The sequence below is a fragment of the Puma concolor genome, chromosome E1 (genome assembly GCF_028749965.1).
Source record: "Puma concolor isolate L17-30 chromosome E1, mPumCon1.1.hap2, whole genome shotgun sequence".
NCBI classification, from domain to species: domain Eukaryota; kingdom Metazoa; phylum Chordata; class Mammalia; order Carnivora; family Felidae; genus Puma; species Puma concolor.
In genome coordinates, this window is record NC_141680.1 from 36538277 (window position 1) to 36561994 (window position 23718).

At 47.4% G+C, this 23718-nt stretch overlaps 1 protein-coding gene across 1 annotated transcript; it reads left to right on the forward strand.

The window, feature by feature from the left end:
* Nucleotides 1-8884: 8884 nt before the first annotated feature.
* On the forward strand, nt 8885-22462 carry ANKRD40 (ankyrin repeat domain 40). Its single transcript, XM_086686966.1, has 5 exons — nt 8885-9180; nt 13965-14113; nt 15276-15761; nt 18493-18674; nt 19987-22462. Exons 1-5 carry the CDS (start codon nt 9047-9049, stop codon nt 20131-20133), a joined length of 1098 nt encoding a protein of 365 aa, XP_086543092.1. The 5' UTR covers nt 8885-9046; the 3' UTR covers nt 20134-22462.
* The last annotated feature ends 1256 nt before the right edge of the window (nt 22463-23718 follow it).

Below are 23718 nucleotides of genomic sequence, written 5' to 3' on the forward strand. Positions count from 1 at the left end.
GAGGATTATTGAGGGAGACAGTCACTAAAGAAAGAAAATGAAATCTGTCAATATAAATTGCGGTAAGTTAAGGGTATGGACTCTGAAGCCAGATCAACCTGATTTGGTAATCCCAGCTCTGCCACTCTGTGCCACCTTTTCCCCATCTGAAAAATGGGATGAATGATAGTGGTCCTGTTTAAAAAAAAAAAAAAAAAAAAAAAAAAAAAACAGGCCCCAAAATGGAGTCACTGTTGATAAACCCCACTAGGAATGTGTAACCTTTAGCCTCTCCCAGGAGTAGAATTTAAAAGAACAAATCTGGAATTTCCTGATCTGCACTCCCCACCTTACTCTACTCTAGAGGAAGGTAACCTTGCCTGAAACAATCCACTCTTGACTTCCTTTTCATATCCTCCTTCAATTTATAAAATCCTTCCATTTTGTACAGCTCAGAGCTCCTCCTGTCTGCTTGCTGGATGGGATGCTGCCCCGTTCATGAATCTTTATCAAAAAAGCCAATTAGATCTTTAAGTTCACTTAGTTGAATATTGTTTTTTTAAGTTACCTACCCACAGGTTGTTCTCCTGAAAATTAAATTAATTGATACAATGCAAGGCATGTAGAACAGGCCCAACACTCGGGGCGCCTGGGTGGCGCAGTCGGTTAAGCGTCCGACTTCAGCCAGGTCACGATCTCGCGGTCCGTGAGTTCGAGCCCCGCGTCGGGCTCTGGGCTGATGGCTCAGAGCCTGGAGCCTGTTTCCGATTCTGTGTCTCCCTCTCTCTCTGCCCCTCCCCCGTTCATGCTCTGTCTCTCTCTGTCCCAAAAAAAATAAATAAACGTTGAAAAAAAAAATTAAAAAAAAAAAAAGAACAGGCCCAACACATTTTAAGTTTAATTAATCATTAGTTGATATGATGAGGGAGAAAAAGCAGGGTTCTTGTAAAGAGTAAGAGAGAGGCTTCTCTGTGGAAATGACTTAAAACCTGAAAGATAAGGATCCAGCCAAGCAAAGTGAACGAAAAAGAATTCAAGGCAGTGAGAATAGCATTATGAAGGCATGTCATGAAACAACGTTCACATTATTTCAAATATACATAAAACTGATTCTAGGTATGCAGGGTGCCCATTAGGTGGCCTGAGGATGCCAAATATTTGAGACACTCTTCTTTTTGAAGTTTTTTTTAAATTTTATTTTCGAGAGAGAGGGAGAGAGTGCGAGCAGGGGAGGAGCAGAGAGAGGGAGAGAATCTCAAGCAGGCTCAGAGCCTCCAGCAGGTAGCCCCCCCTCCACCTCGGGGCTACAACCTGGGAGGTCATGGCCTGAGGTGAAATCAAGAGCCAGATGCTTAACTGACTGAGGCACCCAGGGGCCCTGAGCCTACTTCTTAGAAAGAAAGAAGGGAAGGAAGGAAGGAAGGAAGGAAGGAAGGAAGGAAGGAAGGAAGGAAGGAAGGAAGGAAGGAAGGGAGAAAGAAAGAAGAAGGAAGGGAGAAAGGAAGGGAGGAAGGAAGGAAGAAAAGAAAGAGAGAAAGGAAGGAAGGAAAAGAAGAAAGAAAAAAGGAAAGGAAAAACAAGAGAAGAGGCTCAGCCTGCTTAGGATTCTCTCGCCTCTCTCCTGCCCCACTGGAACTCTCTCCCTCTCTCTCAAAAAATTTTAATAAAAGAAAAAAAAAAAGTACCCATTGGATCTTACAGTTGGGAGCCAGACTGGAATGGATTGAAGAATGAAAGGGAAATTAGGAAGATAAATAATTGGACAACTCATTTTATTTTTTTTTTTAATTTTTTTTTCAACGTTTTTTATTTATTTTTGGGACAGAGAGAGACAGAGCATGAACGGGGGAGGGGCAGAGAGAGAGGGAGACACAGAATCGGAAACAGGCTCCAGGCTCTGAGCTGTCAGCCCAGAGCCCGACGCGGGGCTCGAACTCACGGACCGCGAGATCGTGACCTGGCTGAAGTCGGACGCTTAACCGACTGCGCCACCCAGGCGCCCCATGGACAACTCATTTTAAGAAGGGAAGGGGTGAAATGGGGAGAGACCTGAAAGGAGCTATGGGCCAAGGGAGGCTTTTTTAAGATGGGAAATTAGAATATGTTTAATGTCAAAGCAAGAGGTGGAAGATAAAAGTTGTGAGTTCTTAAGGTGGCGCCTGGGTGGCTCAGTCCGACTTCGGCTCAGGTCAGGATCTCACGGTTTGTGGGTTTGTGCCCTGCGTCAGGCTGTCTGCTGTCAGCACAGAGCCCTGCTTCGGATCCCCTGTTCCCCTCTCCCTCTGCCCCTCCCCACTTGAGCTCTCTCTTTGTCTCTCTCAAAATAAATAAATAAACTTAAAAAAAAAAAAAAAGAACGTGGTGGTGGAGCTCATCTCTGCTAGGTGGGATGCTGCCCAACTCATGAGTCATTTAATAAAGCCAATTAGATCTTTCAATTAAAAAGAAGATAATGGTGGTATAGGCTTCAGGACATATTTGTAGCTTATTGCCTTTGCTACAAGAAAGGACCTTTCTACACTGAAACAAGAAAAAAGACAACATCAGTTTGTAGATGTAGCAGTGAAATGAGAGAGTTCTCAGCTGCTGATGGCTACTCTTTGCTCAATGAAGCACTTTTTGAAGGTTCACCACTGCCACTACCACCAAAAGTGGGGACGGGGTAGTATAGATCTTGAACCACAAAGAGTTCTTGTAAAACCCGAATGCAGGGGCGCCTGGGTGGCTCAGTCAGTTAAGCAACCGACTTTGGCTCAGGTCATGATCTCGCGGTTCGTGAGTTCGAACCCCACGTCTGGCTCTGTGCTGACGGCTCAGAGCCTAGAGCCTGCTTCAGATTTTGTGTCTCCCTCTCTCCCTGCCTCTACCCCTGCCCCCCACTGCTTGCGCTCTGTCTCAAAAGTGAATAAACGTTACAAAAATAAATAAAATAAAACCTGAATGCAAAGTTCCAGCTTCTGCTCACTAAAACTTTTAAATCGAATTCCCTCATTCATTCCACAAGCTTTACTGAAGCATGTGCTCTGTGCCAGGAACTGGATTAATGGCTGGGAATGCTGAGACAGTTGTATAAGACCCTTTTCCCAGAAAGCTCCTGATCAGTGGAAGACCCCCCCCCCCTCCAAAAGGAACAATAACTTGAAATGAAATGAAATGAAAATATTAAATGCGTTTGGATTTTATCCAGTCACACCCTCAGCAAGTCTTACACTACAACCCTGCTTTCCCTAGATTCTAAGGGCGGACACTTCATGTGTATTACAAGTACAGATAATGGTTTCATTCATCTATCCTACAATAATTCAACCAGCACCAGCATCATCTGTTTCAGACTCTGCCAGACAGCAGGGACTCAGAAATAAAAGTAGTCTATTAACATCACAATGCCCAGTTTACCGTTAGCTTCTACAGATTTTATGAATTGGTCACTTCCTAATGATGAGAAGGGAAACAATCTTAACAGCCAGTGGTCTCCAGACCCCATTCCATACATCCTACTAATGGAAAGTATTAATGGGCTGAATTGTGTCCCTTCCCCCCCCCTTAAATTCATATGTTGAAGTTCTAATCTCCAATATCTCATAATGTGACTATGTTTGGAGATGAACCTTTAGAGAGGTGATTAAGTTAATGGGGCGCCTGGGTGGTTCAGTCGGTTAAGCGTCTGACTTTGGCTCAGGTCATGATCTCGTGGTTTGTGAGTTCGAGCCCCTCATTGGGTTCTGTGCTGATAGCTCAAAGCCTGAAGTCGTCTTCAGATTCTGTGTCTCCCTCTCTCTGCTTCTCCCCACCCCCCCTCTCAAAAATAAACAAAAAATATATCAAAAAAGTAATAATAAATAAAAAATAAAGAGGTGATTGAGTTCAAATGAGACTGTTGGGGAATGGACGGGTGGGCAATCCGATATAACCAGTGTCCTTATAAGAAGATTTGGACACACAAAGAGACCTTAGGGAGGCGCACACACAGAGGGAAGATGGCCATCTGCACGCCAAGGACAGAGGCCTCAGGAGAAACCAAACCTGCTGACACCTTAATCTTGGACTTTTCACCTCCAGGACTATGAGAATAAATTCCTGTTGTTTAAACCACCCTAGGGGTGCCTGGGTGGCTCGGTCGGTTGAGCGACCAACTTCGGCTCAGGTCACGATCTCACGGTTTGTGAGTTCAAGCCCCGCGTCGGGCTCTGTGCTGACAGCTCAGAGCCTGGAGCCTGCTTCCAAGTCTGTGTCTCCCCTCTCTCTCTGCCCCTCCCCCACTCATGCTCTGTCTCTCTCTGTCTCAGAAATAAATAAACATTAATAAACCACCCAATCGGTGGTATTTTGTGATGGCGGCCCTAGTGACCTCCTGTGGAAAGGAAACCAGTTACGACAGGTCTCCTAACTGCTTCCCAGTTTCCAGCATGGCCCCCAGGCCCCTGTCCTCCACCTGCTTTGCTGCCTCAGTCACCTTAATAAATGTAAATCTGGTCCTGTCTCTTTCCTGTTCAAAACTCTTCAATGGCTCCCCATCACCCCCACTCAGAAAACCACAAGGTCACCCGTGATCTGACCTGCCTCTCTAACTTCATCTGCTACTGCTGGCCCACACCCTCCACACCCCAGCTTCCTACCACATTATCCTGTGTTCCACTGCTCCAGGCGCGGGATGCTCTTCCCTCCCTCCAGCAGTCACCGCCCATCTTTCTCAGGTCACAGCCCAAGCATCCCCAACTCTATGAATCCAACGTGGACCCTCATTCTTCACCTGCCACACACAACTGATCACCATCATTTTTGTGCCACGATTTTACCGTACATAAACCTGCACACTTTGAGGTTGGCCACACTATTGCAGATATGAGTCTCCCTATAAAATCAATGAAAGTTCTTCTCGGTGGTAACGCCATTTCTTACTTGTCCCTGTAATTCCCAGATTCCCACAGAGGATAAAATCTGTAGGAAGTAGCTCCCGTCTACTTCTAACTCCATGATAGCCCAGCTGTCCTCCCTACCACTCGACTGCAAACTTCCTTCTCCAAGCTCTCCAGCAATCTCCTCGTGGCTGAATCTATTCCACACTTTTCAGTCCCTTCTTTCTTGCCCTATCTGCAGCACTTGGCCCTGTGGGTCATTCTCTTTTCTCCAAATTTTCCCATTCCTTTGCTTTTTCCTCTTCTTCATCTCATTTGTGGATTCTCTTCTGCCCATCATTAAAATGTTGAGTGTTCTTTGGGGTTCTGTCTTTGTCTACTCAGCACACTCTGTTGGGGCTATCTCTTCCTTTTCAATGATTTTGGTCAGCACCTTTTACTGGTGGCTACCAAATCCAAATCACCAGCCCAGAACTCCTTTATAAAAAAAAATTTTTTTTTAATGTTTATTTATTTTGAGAGAGAGAGAGGCAGGGACAGAGTGTGAGCAGCAGAGGGGCAGAGAGAGAGGGAGACACAGAACCTGAAACAGGCTCCAGGCTCCAAGCTGTCAGCACAGGGCCTGACACGGGGCTCAAACTCACCAGTTGTGAGATCGTGCATGAACTGAGCCGAAGCCGGATATTTAACTGACTGAGTCACCCAGGTTGCCCCTAGAACTCCTTTCTAAATGTCACACTGTCACAGCCCTATACACAACTCCTTATGGGTAACTATTTAAATGAAAGTCGGGCACCTGCGTGGCTCTGTCCGTTAAGCATCTTGATCTCAACCCAGGTCATGATCTCAAGGTTCTTGAGATTGAACCCCGAGTTGGCCTTTGTGCTGACAGTGCAGAAGCTGCTTGGGATTCTCTCCCTCTCTGTCTGCCCCTCCCCTGCTCATGCTCGCTCTCTCTCTCTCTCTCTCTCAAAAGAAAAAAAGAAAATCAAAAAAGAAAGCACAGGTTCTGGAGTCAAACTGCTTGAATTCAAAGCCTTGCCCTATCACTAAGCTGTATCATGTTGGGCAAGTTACTTACCTCTCTGTGCATCAGAGAATTGTGATGGATCTACCTTTATAGGGTTGTTGTGAGAATTAACTGAGATAATCCACGTACAGCACTTAGGGTAGTATCTGGCAATAAGTAAATGTTGGTAGAAGCAGTAATTAAAGGTCTTCAGAAAGCTCAACTCAGGAGATTCAAAAGTGAATTCATCATACCTAAAGCCCTTTCTTCCTTCTTTGACTCAGATCTCAGTAAATGGCACCATAATCTCCCCAACCAGAAACCTGGGTGTTATCCTTGTTTCCTGACCACGACTGCCCTCCCATTCTATCGGGGGCTCTTCCTTGACTCAACCTTGTCATAAGATCGACTGAGTGCTTCCAGTGTCCAGACTTCACACACTCATTCAATCCATAGAACAATCCTGCAAAGTAGGTGCTATTATTATCAGCCCCATTTGCAGATGCAGAATTTGAGGCACAGAAAGGATAAGTAACTCATCTAAGATTATACGAGTGGCAAAAGCTCAGATGCAAATACATGCAGGCTGGTTTTAATCTCCCCACTCACAAACACTGCACCATATGCCATACTGTTTCTATTGTAATACCTCTCGCATTCTATTGTTTGCCTTGTCTCCCCTGCTAGACTGTTCTTTGAAACCAGGGACTCTTAATTTGTTTGCAGCAATACCTTCAGTGACTAGAATAGTTCCTGGCAAACAATGCATGCTTAGTATACCCGGTGAGTTAGAGACGAGACAAAGTATAAACAAATGGAAGTAAAAGAATAGCCATCAGGTTGCATTCAGTTGTGGCCAGGGTTAAAGGTTTTGTTTGTGGAGAAAGGTTTTTTTCTTCTTTTTTTTTTTTTAAGTTTATTTATTTATTTTGAGAGAGCACAAGAGGAGTAGAGGCAGAGAGAGGGAGAGAATCCCAGGCAGGCTCCATGCTGTCGGTGCAGAGCCCAACTCGGCGCTCGACCCCATAAACCGTGAGATCATGACCTGAGCCGAAATCAAGAGTCGGATGCTTAGGGGGCCTGGGTGGCCCAGTCGGTGGGGCATTCGGCTTCGGCTCGGGTCATGATCTCATGGCTTGGGAGTTCAAGCCCAGCATCAAGCCTGCTTCGGATTCTGTGTCCCTCTCTCGCTCTGCCCCTCCCCCACTCATGCTTTGTCTCTCTCAAAAATAAACATTAAAAAAAAGTTTTTTTTAAGAGTCAGATGCTTAACTGACTGAGCCACGCAGGCACCCCAAGTTTGTTTGTTTTTTTTAGTATGTGAGGATAACAAGGAGCAGGTTGTAGTCAAAGATAAGCAAAGGTTGAGTTTAAGAAGATATTATCTACTGATTTAACAGTTATTGTAGGGCACGTGCTCTAATCCTCTTAAGGAAGGATTCACAGACTGTCGTGCAGTCACTACCAATTTTTTAAAACTGCTTTTTAATTATTTATTTTTTAATTTACATCCAAGTTAGTTAGCATATACTGCAACAATGATTTCAGGAGTAGATTCCTTAATGCAGCTTACCCATTTAGCTCATCCCCCCCCCCCACAACCCCTCCAGTAACCCTCTGTTTTAAAACCGCTTTTTAAAAAAAAAAAAAAGGATGCTACCTACTCCCCTGTCATTCAAATTATGTTAAAGGACCCACTTCCACTGCTGTGCAAGTCAGCATCAGATGGAGCATCATGCTGGATCTGAGAATTAAAATTTAAATTGGGGGACAAATAAAAATGTAAGCTCAAGCTGAGTTCCAATTTGCCTTGGGGTCAATTTAAGTGCGCAGTCAGTTTATATTCAGCACCACCTGGTGTGCACTGAGCCCAGTGTGAATTACTGGGTCATAATAAACAAACCTGGGTCTTCCTTAAACAGCAGCAAGAAAAATGCTTGCTGTGCAGACCCTGGACAGTCCCAAGAAAGGGAAATGAAAACCCCATGGCTAAAGTTATCCCTTCCTATTTCTCTCCTCTCTTTGTTCAGGTCTTCCTCCTTTCCATCACAGGGTTATTTCCTTAACATCCCCCGTCCGCATCTGCAAGGTTCCATCCTGTGCCACACTGGAAGATCTCTCTCTCTCCAAGACACCTGGGCTGGGCAAAACAATATTTTGGCTTTGTCCTACTAGGTAGTTAGCCGGTGCCAAACCAGGCTCTGAGCCTCATGAGACTGATCAGGCAGGAGTCAGGCAAAACGCTGTGTATAATACACACCATAGCTCTCCCGGGAGATCCTGGCATCAGCACCAGGATAGATAACGCCACCGTCTCTGTGGTGTTCTTCTTTGCTTTCTTTTATCCTTACATGGCTTTCATGAAGAGTAATCAGTTATGGTTTATAATCAGAAATAAATTACAGTTTATAGACTCTGGGCACAATATAAATATTTTCCCTGAAAGCCAAGTTAGAAGAAATCGGTCTAAAACGAGATGTAAAACAACAGCGACTGAAATAAATATTCCAACTGGCTGGTCCTAAGCACTGTCAAAAGAAAAAAGAACAGTGTAATCTGTCTCTGCAATTATGGGCATATAATAGTAGGATCGTTTTCAGCCCATTTCCCCATCCTGCTGGGCAAGAGTTGGCTCAGATAAGGAAAAAGAGCCAAACACACACTTGGGGCGCGGGGGGGGGGGGGGGGTGAAGAAACACCAATTATTTCTGATGCCTGGTAAACAGCCTGCGCCAGAGGATAAGGCTTTTCTGGCTCTCAGCTATGCTTTCTTCTCTTTCCATGTGTCTGTCCTCCTCCTCTGAAGCTGCGGGGTGGGGACATCTAAAAATAGTCCATGAATCACGGCAGATAATGTTGTGCAGCAGTTACATAAACAGCCAGCCCGGGCGCCGGGGCCGAGGGTAGGAACGGAAAAGATCTGGGTCAGGGTTGTCACTCCGAATAGGGTCCCCCGGAGTCGGCCTGCGGGAGGCGCGGCCGGGGCGGAGGCTGGGGCCTGCGGCCGGGAGCAGCCGGGGAGCGGCGGGCGGCGCGGCGGCGACGGCGGCGGCGGGCGGGCGCAGCAGCCCCGGGCCGGGCGCGAGCAGGGCGGGCAAGCCCCGCGCGCTCCCCATGGCGGGGAGCGGGCCGCGGCGGCGGCGGCGCTGACGGGCCCGGGGCGGGGCGGGCGGCCGGCTGGGGCCTGGGCCCGAGGGGGAAGATGAGCGCTCTCCTAGAGCAGAAGGAGCAGCAGGAGAGGCTGCGGGAAGCCGCGGCCTTGGGGGACATTCGGGAGGTGCAGAAACTGGTGGAGAGCGGGGTGGATGTGAACTCCCAAAATGAGGTCAACGGCTGGTAAGTGGGGGAGCGGGGGAGGCCTAGGTCAGAGCAGCCGACGGGGCCGGGGCGTGGGGGCGGGCGCCCATGACCGAGGCCCGGCGCAGGCTGCCGCCGCCCGCCAAGGCGTGGCCCAGCGTCTGGGCCTCCGAGGCCGTGCGCTCGCGAGGCCTGCCCGGGCCCCCTCCCCCCCGCCCCCAGTCCCGCGCGGTGCCGTCGGGAGCGCGGCCTGCCCCATTCCCCGCCCACGTGGTCCTCCCGGGGCAGCGCCCACCTGAGCCCCGGCCCCCCCTCCCCCTCCCGCCCCGCACCCCCGGGCTAGCTGGGCCGGAGCCCTGCTGGCTACGATTCGATTGATTCGCACGCTCGTACGGAGCTCACCCCACTTCGCGTGTGCGATTATTTTGCCGTAGGAGCTTCTGGAGAACACACCTGTGCAGAGCAAAAAGCATAAGCAACCGAGCGAATGTGAATCTTATAAATTAGCACCGTTTCTTTTCCCAAGACCGGAAAACAAAAACAAAAAAAACAAATCACTTTGCATCACTCTTCTGCCTCTCTGTTGCCTCACTGTAGCCTTGATATGCCGCTGCCTACCAGCTGCCTGTTGAGGGAAGACTTACTCCTTTATCCCATAGAGTGTTTTGCCTTGTTCTCTTACTCCAATTTTAAATGCAGAATTTGAATTCAAGACTCCAGATGCCGGCCCGCAAACTGAATCCTTCCCAATTAAATAAGGAGTCACATTTTAGGATGTGCCGGTCAGATTTTTAGTGTTAAGTTACTTACTGGATGTGGTATTATTCTGCCCTCTTCACATTTAAATTTAAATTTTTATTTGATCCAAGTCATGCCTAAGCAGCCTGTTTTTGCTAGCTTAGAGTTACAGTGAGTTTGGAAATATTTTATTTTTTTCAAGTGGCATCCGACATTTTGGAACTGAGAGGGACACTGGAGATGGGTCCAAGGGCAGAGAATAACCACACAGCTGTGACCCCAACCATGGTTTCCATGACTGCCTTGCAAAGTTATCTACCTCTTATAGAAATCAGCTTGGATAGCTGTGCAGAAGCCCAGGAAACAGACACTACTGCCTTTTGTTTTCCTTAAAAGTGTTTGCAAACAAGCTTGCCCTTTGGTGTGTACCTTCTCTGAGCATGGCTCTGTGGTTCACAAGCTGTGACTCACTGTTTTGGCAGTGGGAGGCGGTGTTGTATAGAGAAAGGAGCCTGGTCTTTCCCCGCAGACTCTCCCCATTCCTGCTTAGCTAATGCAACCTTCCTGAGTCACTTCATTTTCCAGTTATGTGAGAAGAGTGTTGTGACCATTGAAGGAGATGAAGCATTGTATAAATAGCTCACATTCCTGGAGTTTGCTCTGTGACACAAGCCGGGCTCTCTCGTTCACAACTACTCAAGAACAGAGTTGTTGTTATTCTCTCCATTTTACAGATGAGGAAACTGAGGCCCAGAAAGATTAAGTAATTTCCCCAAGGTCATAGAATTTACTAGGAAGGAGCCCAGTATCTGATTCTAGACCCTGCTTTCCTAACCATGACGCCTGCCACGTAGTAGGTGCTCAGTAAATGTAGACTGAATCTGAAGCAACCTGAACAGGCTTCTCATAGATTTATCGGGGAAGATGTCTATTAAGGCACCTCATGTCGGAGGTTCAAGTTTGAATTCCTGATCTCCCCTCATCCCCCGGACTGCCCCAAGCCTGTTCCTCTGAGTCCTCCTCAGCTCAGCGTCTGACATGTTCAGCCCAGAACCCTTGATGCCCTCCTTGCCTCCTGTCTTTCCCTCACATTCCACATCCAGTGTGTCGGCTAATTCTGCCAGCTTCACCTACAGCTGTAGTCAGAATCTGACCACTTCTCACTAACTCTGCCTCAACACTTCTGGTTACACAGCCACCATTCTGGTGCCCGGATTCTTGCTGTAGCCACCACCACCACTACCCACCGCCCCCCCCCCCCCCCCCCCCCCCCCCCGCAACTAGTCTTGCTTCCCTCATACGCTGTAGTCGTTTCTCAGCACAGCGGAGGGATCCTGACCTAAAACAAGTCAAAAGTCGCATCATTTCACTCTGCTCAAAACCCTCTAATGGCCCCCATCACACTCTGAGTAAAAGCTCAGAGGGCCCTCGAATTTCTGCTTCCAGTCCCCATCGTCCTCCCTCTCTACCTCAAGGCCTCATCCCCGGATTTGCCCCCTCACTCCCCTCATTCTGCTCCCCTGGCCTCCTCCCTTTTCCTGAAATACCAGGCACAGTCCTGATTCAAGGCCTTTATGTTTTCTCTTCCAAGTCTGAAATGCTTTTCCTCCCTCACCGCTGTTAGGTCTTAGCTTAGATGTCACCTTGGTGAGCTTTCCTTTGCCCTCGATTTAAAATGGCACCATGCCCCTCCCCTGCCTCTGGCGTTCCCTGGTCCCTTCCCTTGTTTTATTGTCCCTGTAACATTTAATCACCAAAGCATACTGTTTGTTCTGCCTATTGCTGACTGCTTCTATTTCCACTTCTGTAAAATGAAGGGAATGTCGATAATAGCACTTAACTCAAGGGTTGTTCAGAAGATTGACTCAGTTAATATATATGAAGCCTTTAGAACAGCATCCCCCATGTAAAAAGCACTATATCTTTGTTAACTATTATTTTCTTATTATTAAGCAGCATGCTGGCATCGAACACTTAATCTCTAGCATAGAAAAGCCAAATGGTTACTGCTTTCACTTTGTAGTTGGTCAGTAACCACAATTTCAGCACTGATGAAGGATACCCAGCCCCTCCGGTCTGAAATACTTCCCAGGACTAACCAGATATTCTGACTGCAAATTTAAAGCTTGAAGAGTTGAATTTCAAAGATAGAGTTCCCATATCAGTTGTAATTCAAGGGTCGTGCGTACCCCTTGGCTTTAAGCAACAAGCATAATGGCTCATGAAAAAGCTGAAAATATTGCCTGGCTGCAATGGCTCTGAGTTATGGCTGCCCAGAGCCACACAGGTCTGGACTGAAAGTGATGGCCACTCAGGGCACGTGGTTGTGGGGATCGTGCTGTGTTGCCTTAACACCACTTTACATGGTGATGCTTTAGCTAGTTGGTTTTCCCAGAGTGTCTCAGACCCACTGGCAGTAAATTACCTTCTTCAGTCTCAAGCTTGTCATGAACAAGTGATTTACTACCAGCGAGTGAGCACTTTATTTCCAAAAGGGAACATATTTTTCTCATCATGCTCCATTCATTTTTGAATGCTCACTTATTATAATTATTCACTTTTCAAGCCCATGCCACAGAGATCCACAGACAAACACTCTCAGCTGCAGTTTGCCCACAATCAAGGATGTACTGGATCCTTCTGCCCGGACCAGTGTCCACCTTGTTCTTGGTTCCCTTGTTGAGCAATTAAGTACCTGTATGTCCAAGCAGACACTTCCTTATCTCCATGAGCTCATATTTCAGAAGCAGAAGCCGCCTCTTCCCTTATTTTTCCCAAATTGGCAATCTTTTCTTTATAGAGTACACCTTAAAGGTACCTGGATAATCTAATTCTAATCAATAATAGTATGGAATATCCCTCTGAAACATTGATGGAGTCCCAGCCAGCCGGACAAGCTAGCTTTCTGCAAGCCTGAAATGTTGAGGAGGCCAGGGCACATCACCTTTTCCCCGGAACCAAATGAACTTTATGGATAGTTGTACTTTGCAGGTTAGTGACCTAACTTAATCCTCACTACCGAACATTATTGTTCTGTTCTTTATCTTATCTGTACTTGGCTGGCAGCTCTGAAGAAATTTTCTCCATTCAATTAGAGAATTGGTGAGGACGTTTCAGAACAGAGGGGAGAAAGGATTTTCCTTCCACAATATCATTGAGCTTTGGCAACCAGGGATGAATTTAGCAACTCCGAATCCCTTCATTTCTGTTTAAGATGGAGTTTTTACCAGCATGCTAATTATATTTCTACGCGGTGTTAAAATAATAGCCCTTCAGAGTGTGCATAATCCCTTCCTGTGTGTACAATAATAAATAATTAGTTTTACTTAAATGAGGCTAATATGTTAGAAGAGTTTGTTCTTGAAAATTTCGGTCGTTGGTGTACATTTTTCAAGTGCCTTAGGAATTAAAGCCTGTGCACAGTGCCTTACATTTAAGCAGATGAGGGTATGTTTGTAGCCTTCTGGAGAGAACTAGAGGATCCAAGTATTTTAAAAATGGAAATTTAAAGTGTGTGTGTGTGTGTGTGTGTGTGTGTGTGTGTGTGTCTAGGAAAGAAAAGGAAAAAGAATGAGCAACTGAGATTCAGCCGGGAATGTCTATGTAGCAATAATAATTTCAGTGGCAGAGCAAGCTGTAGATGATTATTACCCTGATAATATTTAATTTTCATGTGTCATTTGATGCATACGAAGCAAGTTTCCACTGTCCCTAAAAAGGAAAAGTGACACCATAAAAACATTGTAAAGAGACTGGGACAATCTAACGACCGTTAGTGCTAGAAGACCTCTCAGCAATACCATTAGAGTTAACCAGCCAGCCTCCTGGAACTCCTCGAAATGAAAGCTCCTGGGATAAATTAGTTTTTCCCAAGGGTCAGAAATGAAAATAAAAAATAAGTTTTAAGCATGCTAAATATTTTGATCATCTGCTTTCCGAAAAGAAAAGTTGAGGTTACCTGCCCAGTTTCCTGGTTCTAGCTGAGCTCTTAACAGGCTTGCATACATTTATTGACTAGCACCTGGAATTTGAAATCCCACCTCACCTCTTCTGTTTTTAACTCTTTTCTCCTTTTCTTTGGACAGGACCTGTTTACACTGGGCGTGTAAACGCAATCATGGTCAGGTGGTCTCTTACTTATTAAAATCAGGAGCTGACAAAGAGATTCTTACGACAAAAGGGGAAATGCCAGTCCAATTGACGTCAAGGAGAGAAATCAGGAAGATCATGGGGGGTGAGTCTGTGTTGGGGGGCAACTTTCGATTTTGTCAAACTCATTTAAGACTTGTGGTCTCATTGGCTGTGTTCTTGATGCCAGTCGAACCACAAATCTGTTTTTATTTTTATTTATTTAAAAAAATTTTTTTAACGCTTATTTATTATCAAGAGACAAAGAGAGACAGAGCATGAGCAGGGGAGGGGTAAGAGAGAGGGGGAGACACAGAATCCGAAGCAGGCTCCAGGCTCTGAGCTGTCAGCACAGAGCCACACGCGGGGCTCAAACTCACGAACCGTGAGATCATGGCCTGAGCCGAAGTCGGACGCTTAACCGACTGAGACACCCAGGTGCCCCACAAATCTGTTTTTATTTTTTTTTTTAATTTTTATTATTATTATTTTTTAACCTTTATTTTTGAGACAGAGAGAGACAGAGCATGAACGGGGGAAGGTCAGAGAGAGGGAGACACAGAATCTGAACTAGGCTCCAGGCTCTGAGCTGTCAGCACAGAGCCCGACGCGGGGCTCGAACTCACGGACCGCGAGATCATGACCTGAGCCGAAGTCGGCCGCTTAACCGACTGAGCCACCCAGGCGCCCCCTTTTTTTGTTTTAATTTTTTCTTTTTCACAAATCTGTTTTTAAAAGCAAAGGTAAGGGGTGCCTGGGTGGCTCAGTCGGTTGGGCATCCGACTTCGGCTCAGGTCATGATCTCGCGGTCCGTGAGTTCGAGCCCCGCGTCGGGCTCTGTGCTGACAGCTGACAGCTCGGAGCCTGGAGCCTGCTTCGGGTTCTGTGTCTCCTTCTGTCTCTGCCCCTCCCCAACTTGTGCTCTGTCTCTCAAAAAATAAATAAATGTAAAAAAAAAAAAATTTTTTTTTTTTTAAAATGCCAAGGTAATACTACTGTGCCACGATAGTAATTCCATGTCATTTCCAGATAGGTAGGCATTATAAGGTTTGTTTGTTTTTTTTTTTTTTTTCAGTCTATTAAATTTAAGGCAATCAAAACGGTGATCATAAACCTAATGAAACACTCTTTTGTCTTCTGATTTGAAGAGGCAGTAAACACGGAACAAAATATACCATATACCAAAGGACACTAGCTTTCACAAGACACTCTCTTCCTGGTAATTTTTAAAGGGCTATGTAAATGTTATGCGTTTTCTTCTTTGTAAGTGGAAGAAGATGATGGTGACGACAGCCTCCCCCAGCTGAAGAAGGAGTCAGAACTGCCCTTTGTTCCCAACTATTTGGCCAACCCAGCCTTCCCTTTTCTCTACACCCCTGCGGCGGCAGAGGATGCGGCCCAGCTCCAGAACGGGGGCCCCTCCACACCTCCTGCGTCACCCCCTGTGGAAAGCACTCCTCCGCTGCTGCCTGCCGGGGAGCCTCCCCTGGTCGGGGCCTTTCCACGGGACCACGCCTCGTTGGCCCTGGTTCAGAACCGAGATGTGTCTGCCCCCTCTGCCATACTCCGAACACCAGAAAGCACAAAACCGGGTCCTGTCTGTCAGCCACCAGTGAGTCAGAGCCGCTCACTGTTCTCTTCTGTCCCGTCCAAGCCACCAGTGTCTCTGGAGCCTCAAAATGGGACATACGCAGGGCCAGCGCCAGCCTTCCAGCCATTTTTCTTCACGGGGGCATTTCCATTTAACATGCAAGGTAACCCTCCTCAGGAGACAGCCTCTGCGGGATGGGGTGGGGAGGGCGCCCAGAGATCTAGCGTTTCACTCCTGGTTTTTTTTTTTTTGCGGGGGGGGGGGGGGGCGGTTTGGGAGGATGGGATTTATGTCTGTATTTATTTATGTGTTTAGAGCCTAATTGTAAACTTGTAGAAGTTTTGCAAGACCACTGTAAGGAGCTCCCTTTAGCCAGACTCCTATATTATTTACGTTTTGCCCTTTTACCTGCAGTGGTTAAGTGTGTATTTCCTAAGAGCAAGGAGAGTCTGTTACATAACCACAGTCCAGTGACCACATTTAGGAAATGTAACCTTGCTATAATACCATTCTCTAAGCCATCTGTGTTCTCTAATTCAGGCCATGTTTCAGTGTTGGTGCCCTCTGCAGCTCTCTGTGCTCCCTCCACCCCTGTCCTCTGCCCAGGGTCACCTGTCGCCTTTGATTATCATACTGTTCCATTCTCCTTTCACCTGGAAGCTTCCTCAGCCCTTCTCTATCATTTTGGACCTCAGTATTTTTTGAAGAGTCCAGGCCAGGTACTGTGTAGAATATGATCTCCTATCTGGGCGTCTGGGTGGCTCAGTCAGTTAAGCCCGGCTCCTGATTTCTGCTCAGGTCACCATCTCACAGTTCGTGGGATCGAGCCCCACATCAGGCTTTGTGCTGACAGTGCAGAGCCTGCTTGGGATTCTCGCTCTCTGTCCCTCCCCAGCTCACGTGGGCACTCTCTCTCTCTCAAAAATAAATAAATGAACTTAAAACAAAAGAATACGATCTCCTATTACCTTTCTCTAGGGACTATTTGATATTCTGTTGTAAAGAAGGTCCTTCCCTTCTCCTCCATTTAGATCAGTATGAACTCGCAGATTCTTTATTATTAGGTTATAATTTTGTTACTATCATCATCTTGATGTTCACATTATACCAGATCTGTCGAGAGGGAGCCCCTTGGAGCCAGTTCTCACATCGCTTGGACACATGCCATCATTCTTGGAGCATTTCCTTACTTTTTGGTGCAGCAAGAGGGCTCCAGGCTCCTAGTGTCACTTTCCCTGCTCCCACCCCGGAGGCAGCCATTTCTCTGAGGAGCCCTTGTTCTTTCTGGCAGAGAATGGTGTTCAGAAACTAGGATGTGGACACCAGGTGCCCTTATGCTCCAGGGGTGTCATGTCTTCCAGGCCTACACAGAGGACAGAGCCAGGAAAGAAAGAGAAAGAAAGAGAGAAAGGGAGGGAGGGAGGAAGGAAGGAAGGAGCAAACAAATACCCGTATACAGTCATAGTTACATTTCTTCCTATGTTTCTGTATCTATTTCTCTTTAGAAAAATATTAAAAACAAGTTCATCCTGATCCCTCCCATTCCAGATAGACACCCCGGGACACAGTCTAGTCTTACCTTTACTATTTCTTTTTTTTTTCTTTTTTTTTTTTATTGTTTTCTTTATTTTTGAGAGAGAGAGAGAGAGAGAGAGAGAGAGACAGAGTGCGAGCGGGGGAAGGGCAGAGAGAGAGGGAGACACAGAATCTGAAGCGGGCTCCAGGCTCCCAGCTGACAGCACAGAGCCCGACGCGGGGCTCGAACTCACGAACCCTGAGATCATGACCTGAACCAAAGTCAATGCTTAACCGACTGAGCCACTCAGGCACCCCCCCTTTACTTTTTCTGTGTAAGTAACTCCCTCACTTTCTGGTTTTGAGGACCTGCTGTTATATGTGCTGATAACAGTGACCTGGGGGTGCTCTGAGAGATTCCTATAGAAGGAGCAAAACAGAACCACCAAACCCACGTAGGTATTTGACTTGGGCCATCTTGGCAGCCAGGCTCAGAATTTAAGGGCAGACCGCTTAGATCCCCGACCCTAAAGTAATAGTGCTTATTTACTCCCCACCCAGACTCCTTCCTTGTTGAGGCATGCTGCATTCAAATCATAGACTGTCATTTTTATTAATAGCTTGTCTTTTTGCTCTTTTACTGTTTATCGCAAGGAATTTCATATTTCTTTCTTTCTTTTTTTTTTTTTTTTAATTTTTAAAATGTGTATCTTAGAGAGAGAGAGAGCATGAGCAGGGGAGGGACAGAGGGAGAGGGAGACACAGAATCAAAACAGGCTCTAGGCTCTGAGCTGCCAGCACAGAGCCCGGCACAGGTCTCGAACCCACAAACCGTGAGACCATGACCTGAGCCAAAGTCGGACGCTCAACCGACTGAGCCACCCAGGCGCCCCAGGAATTTCATATTCCATAAATACCTTTAGGTTCGCAATTATTAAATCCTTTTAGAGTAACTCGTATCCCATCTCTTGCCTGTGCCTTCTTTCCACCCCTCTTCCCCTGCTTATGTGTGGTTCGATACCCACACCCGTCCGTAAGCCTTTACCTACTCAGCACCAGCAGCAGAAGTTAATTATCCTTCAACACACTGGATGGTTGTCTCCCCCCCGAACACACACCCCTTTTACTTTGTGAACCACAGTTCTCCATGTAGGGAAGACAGTGCAGAAAACTGCCACCAGAGCCAGAACTGGGGCTGAGCAAAACCCTGCTGACGATGCTTAGTTTTCTCATTGGGTGGCGCCAGCCTCCGGCACAGGGCATGATTATGTATAACCAGCTTCTGGAAAAGATCTTAAATTACATCGACTGACTATGCAGGAACCATTCATTAACATTTCTCCCTGTTTCCCGCGCCCCCCCCCCCCCCCCCGCCCTAGAGCTGGTACTCAAGGTGAGGATTCAGAACCCATCTCTTCGAGAAAATGATTTCATTGAAATTGAACTGGACCGACAGGAGCTCACCTATCAAGAGTTGCTCAGAGTGAGTTGCTGTGAGCTAGGTGTGAATCCAGATCAAGTGGAGAAGATCAGAAAGTTACCCAATACCCTGGTAAGAAAGGTAAGAGAGGTCTGAGCAGTTGCTTGCTTTTTGCATTTGGAAAATACCCAGCTTCCTCCTTGGTTGGATGAGTCATAGTTGAGAACTGAGAAGAGAAGAGAAAAGGGGCAAAGGGTGGTTTTCCAGATGAGCTTTCTTTCCCTCTCCTGGTCGACAGGGACATGACATTTTTGAAGGCGGTAGCATAGCAGAGAGAATTTTCTGAATTACCGTTCCGTGTACCTGGTTTTGGTTGTTTGTGTAGTGACACGTGAGGATTACACTATCGCATCTCGGAGCACCTGGGGAAAACTGGTCTGAATGGCCTCTCCCTCCAAGTCCAAGGTGCGCTCATCCTGCAGTAGCTGCCGTTCAGGGCTGCCACCCTCCCATCCTCCAGGCAGCCCAACTCACGCCCCCGGGGACTTCCCCGCACAGTCACCAATGGGCACAGTCACCAATGGCCTGCCACAGGGATTTTCTTTTTTTTTTTTAATGTTTGTTTATTTTTGAGACAGAGACAAAGACAGAGTGTGAGCAGAGGAGGGGCAGAGAGAGAGAGAGAGAAAGAGACACACACACACACACACACACACACACACACACACACAATCTGAAGCAGGCTCCAGGCTCTGAGCCATCAGCACAGAGCCCCGTGTGGGGCTCGAACTCACAAACCAGGAGATCACGACCTGAGCCAAAGTCAGACACTTAACTGACTGAGCCACCCCAGGCTCTCCTCTTCTAGGCTTTAAAATGACCTAAGAGGGGCGCCTGGATGGCTCAGTCAGTTAAGCATCCAACTCTTGATCTTGGCTCAGGTCATGATCCCACAGGTTTGCGAGTTCAAGCTAGGCATCAGGCTGTGCACTGTCAGTGCAGAGCCTGCTTGGGATTCTCTCTCTCCCTGTCTCTCTGTCCCTCCCTTGCTTGTGCTCTCTCTCACTCACAGAATAAATAAATAAACTTAAAAAACGTTTTTACAAACAAGCAAACAAACAAGTAAATAAATAAATAGAGCTAAGGTACTGGTGTCAACATAACACCTCAAACATACAGAGACAAGTGGCCCTTCATTTTTTTTTTTTAAAGAGAGAGAGAGAGAGAGAGAGAGAGAGAGAGAGGATATGAGTGGGGGAGCGGTAAAGGGACAGGGAGAGGGAAGAACCCAAGCAGGCTCCATGCCCAGTGCAGAGCCCAACACGGGGCTCTCCCCCACGAACATGAGATCATGACCTGAGCCAAATTAAAGAGTGGGACGCTCAACCGACTGAGCCACCCAGGCGCCCCGACAAGTGGCTCCTCTTAATGGGCTTAACCCATTTTGTTTTAGGACAAAGACGTTGCTCGACTCCAAGATTTCCAGGAGCTGGAACTGGTTTTAATGATAAGCGAAAACAATTTCCTGTTCCGAAATGCTGCGTCCACACTGACTGAAAGACCTTGCTACAACAGGAGAGCTTCTAAACTGACGTACTAAGTTCAGCAGGGACTTTTATCGCTGAGTATTGTGACAGTGCGCGTCACCTCCGGGCCAAGGACGAGCCATGGATCTAAACGTCTTGGGCGCCCAGGAGGGCCCCGGTGCCACTGCGTCGTCTACACTAACATCGTTCTGCCATGGTAGGGAGCCCCTGACCCCCCGCAGCGGTGCCACTCTTCCACGCCTCTTGGTGCACAATAAACCTCCTGCTTGAAGCGGTGAACAGCGGAGAAGCTGGAGAGGCCGAAGCCGGCGCTTCTGAACCCCTGTTTCCCGTGCCCAAGCTAAGTGAGCCGTCTCAGCAGAAGCGGAGAGGGAGCGGAGCGCGGCTGTCGCCCCTCCTGCGGACAGTGCACCTGCAGGGCTTTCTTGGGACTTGCACGCTCACCGCTCTCCTAAGTGTGAATCGGCTAGAGGGGAAATTGGGGAAAGCACACTGGACAGATGATTTCTAGCGCGACTTGGGGCTGTGAGGTTTCACATAACATATTTACCAATGTTACTCAGGTTTAAAGTATTTAAGACTACAGTTACCTAGTTGTAAATATGCTGTTAACCAAAAGAGCTGCCCCTCCCCCTCTTTGCCCTTTGTGAACACTCCAGACTGCTTCTCTGTCTCCCGGGTCCGCCTTTGCCTGGACAGTCGTCTCTGCATTGACTCTGTGGTCACTAGAGGGCTCTCTGATGCTTTCCAAAAGAGCAGCCGCTTTTTTTTTCTTTTTCTTTTTCTTTCTTTCTTTTCTTTTCTTTTCTTTAAACCTCTGAAGTGATTCCTGGCCTCTCCGTGTTTAACCGCACCGTCCGAGAGGAGCACGAACGTTGCCGGCCCGTGTTCCCCACTTGCGTTCCCCACTAGGCACAAAAAGCAATTTTTGAAACCGAATCTGTTGCTGTTTTCCAGGTGATTGTGGGAAACTGAGCTAAAGGAGTTAGCGTCTTTATTTTTGTATCAAAGATAAAGGTTATTTTGAAATTCCTAGGGTTTTTACACAACTCCGAAATCTGTTGCTTTTGTAAACAAATTGTTTGCCCTTAGGCCTCCCCCACCACCACCCACCCATCCACTTCACCGAGGCGGTTTGTGAGCCTGCCAGGCTTTGTTCTGGAAAACACCTGATTACACTCTTGAGCACAGCCTAGGCCTACGAGAACGTAAGGAACGCCTTCAAGAGTTCCCTTCCTTTCTTTCGGTGTCATTAACGTTAAAAGAGCCACTGTCTTGTCGAAACCAACAGCTTCACTTTAGAAATAAGAATGAGCACACTCAGACGAACAGGAGGGCAGGGGTTCGAAGCCAGCTGTTGAAGAGCATCCCTGCTGTCTTAAGAAGCTTTTTCCCCATAGTGCCTAAATAGTTTCCAAAGAAACTTAACTTCCTAACTGTGTTAATTTTATTGGAACGCTGCGACTGATTGCTGATGGAGCGAGAGCATGCAGACGACGTCAATGGAGGAGAATGTTGGGCCGAGATAATGGCCTCCTGTTGCTGCCTCACTGCTGAGCTGAGGTCGAGGCCGTCCTCAAGGCCGGCTTTGTGGAATCACTCCGTTCAGTGAGTACACCTTAGTCCACCGATTCCTGATGGTGACTCACTCACCCTTGTACGGTGTTCGCACAGCAGAGTCAGACTCCGCAGGGAAGTTACTTATTACCCCTTCCCTGAAGTGCTTTAAAGAAGAAACCGCCCTGGTGGTTCAACCAATCGGAAGCTAGTTTACCGAGACATACTAACCTTCTTTCCTTCCCTTTGGAAAAAGTGACAGTTTACTGATAACACTAAGGCTAGCTCTATCCTGGCAGAAATAAATCCGGTATTAATTCATGTCTAAATCACTGGGGTTAAAACTCGTCTAACCATTTAGATCAATTAGAGACTCAGAAGCAGTGGAGGTCCCGGCCGGGAGGTGGCCTACCGAGTGGCTGCAGGGCATTCCCCCGCCCTGGTTCAGAAACTGGCGAGGGCGAGGGAGAGGCTTGGCGTCTCAGGTGAGGGATGAGCCCGACACTGTCCTCCCTTCTCCCTTGTAAAGTCCTCTGTGGTCACCTGACTCCCGCCTAAGGCGGTTGGATGAGACTGACAGTTGCCGGTAGGTGAGTTTAAAGTCTTAATCTATGCATTCAGAGAAATATTTTTATATGCTTTGTGTAATTTATAACAAGGATTTTTTTTTTTTTAGCTTTGTTAACTGTGAATTCACCCCCCCTCCACTGCATATTTAAAGCATGTGTTCACACCGTGTGTAAACATTCACCGAAGATTGTTTTCTTTGTGCATTGCCGACTGTTCAAACATAACCAGTATTATTAAAATTAAAATATTAACGAACCGAGCCCATATTCTTTCATTTGGGCCTCCTAAGCAGCACTGTACTCCTAATCACCGGGGGTTCGAGTTGTTGGACAGTCCCGGGGACACGGTGCTCTAGGGGAAAAATCGGAGGGACCGTTCGCCCAGCTGAGGCTCCTCCGTCTTGCTGCCACCAAGGGGCTCGTGCCCGTCAGTGGCACCCGCAGACACTTTGTGCAGCGCCTTTCCTCCCGGCTCTCAGCGGCCAGCTTCCTTTCCCTGGAGGAGGTGAGCCGGCTAGATGGAGGTCATCCTCTAGTGACCACATTTTTCGATTAGCCTATTTACTTTATACAACCGAGCCTCTCCTTTGGGCTGCCGGCACCTGTCAGGGCCTCCATGAGCTCAGAAACAGACTCCCAAGGCAGGAGAGGAAGTAACAGCCTCCCACCTTCAGATCTTTAGCTGAGCGTGATGCCGAATGAATCTGCGTTTCTGTTGGGTTAGGGCAGCTAGAACCTCACAAAGCAGACGTCATGCCAAATTGGCCTAATAAATCAGGGAGCATAGCAGAGACCTTTTCTTAGCACCAAGGAGAGGCAGAATAATTTGGGCATTTGGGCTTTCATACTCGCTTTATCACAAAGATGGAAGTCTTCTTCTCTACACTCATAAACATCCTGGGCAGAAACAGGCTGCCAAAAAAAATGTGATTAACCTTTAACAAATGGTCCTGCAGCACAGGCTGACCCAATACATACAGGAAAACCAGATCAAAGGAGCCATCTCCGCACCTACTGCAAACCATTTAGGGAAGAAAGACAAACTATCCCCTACAACCCGTCACATCATACCAAGCAGAAAGGTCGAGGAAACAAGAGGGTCAGACACCGGAAAACTCAGTAAGGTAACAAAGAGAAGAGATCCGTTCCAAATTTCCAAATATGCCTTGTGCCAGGTGGACTCTGACCCACAGGAAATGAGCACTCTGTCGGTTTGCTCAAAACCAAATTGAATTCGGCCCCTCATCTTGCTTATTGGCCCGAGACTGTCAGGGCCAGGGGCGCCTCTGGGCTGTTCTGTGCTCTCACGTGCAGCTTTGGCCACATTGAGGAAGACGAATGGGCCTGAGGCCTCGCTGGTTACGAGGACCTGTCTGGAATAGACTTGTTTTTTTGTTTTTTTTTTTTCAGTTTATTTATTGGCAGATGAAGAGAGTGAGCGGGGAGGGGCAGGGAGACAGGGAGAGACAGAATCCCAAGCAGGCTCCGCGCCGTTGCCACAAAGCTTGATGC

What these genes read in the sequence shown, in the direction of transcription:
- ANKRD40 (XM_086686966.1), top strand. Translation starts at nt 9,047, where the DNA reads ATGAGCGCTCTCCTAGAGCAGAAGGAGCAGCAGGAGAGGCTGCGGGAA. An exon ending in AATCAGGAAGATCATGGGGG is followed by an intron (nt 14,114 to 15,275) that starts GTGAGTCTGTGT and finishes CTTCTTTGTAAG; the next exon opens with TGGAAGAAGATGATGGTGAC. An exon ending in ATTTCCATTTAACATGCAAG is followed by an intron (nt 15,762 to 18,492) that starts GTAACCCTCCTC and finishes CCCCCGCCCTAG; the next exon opens with AGCTGGTACTCAAGGTGAGG.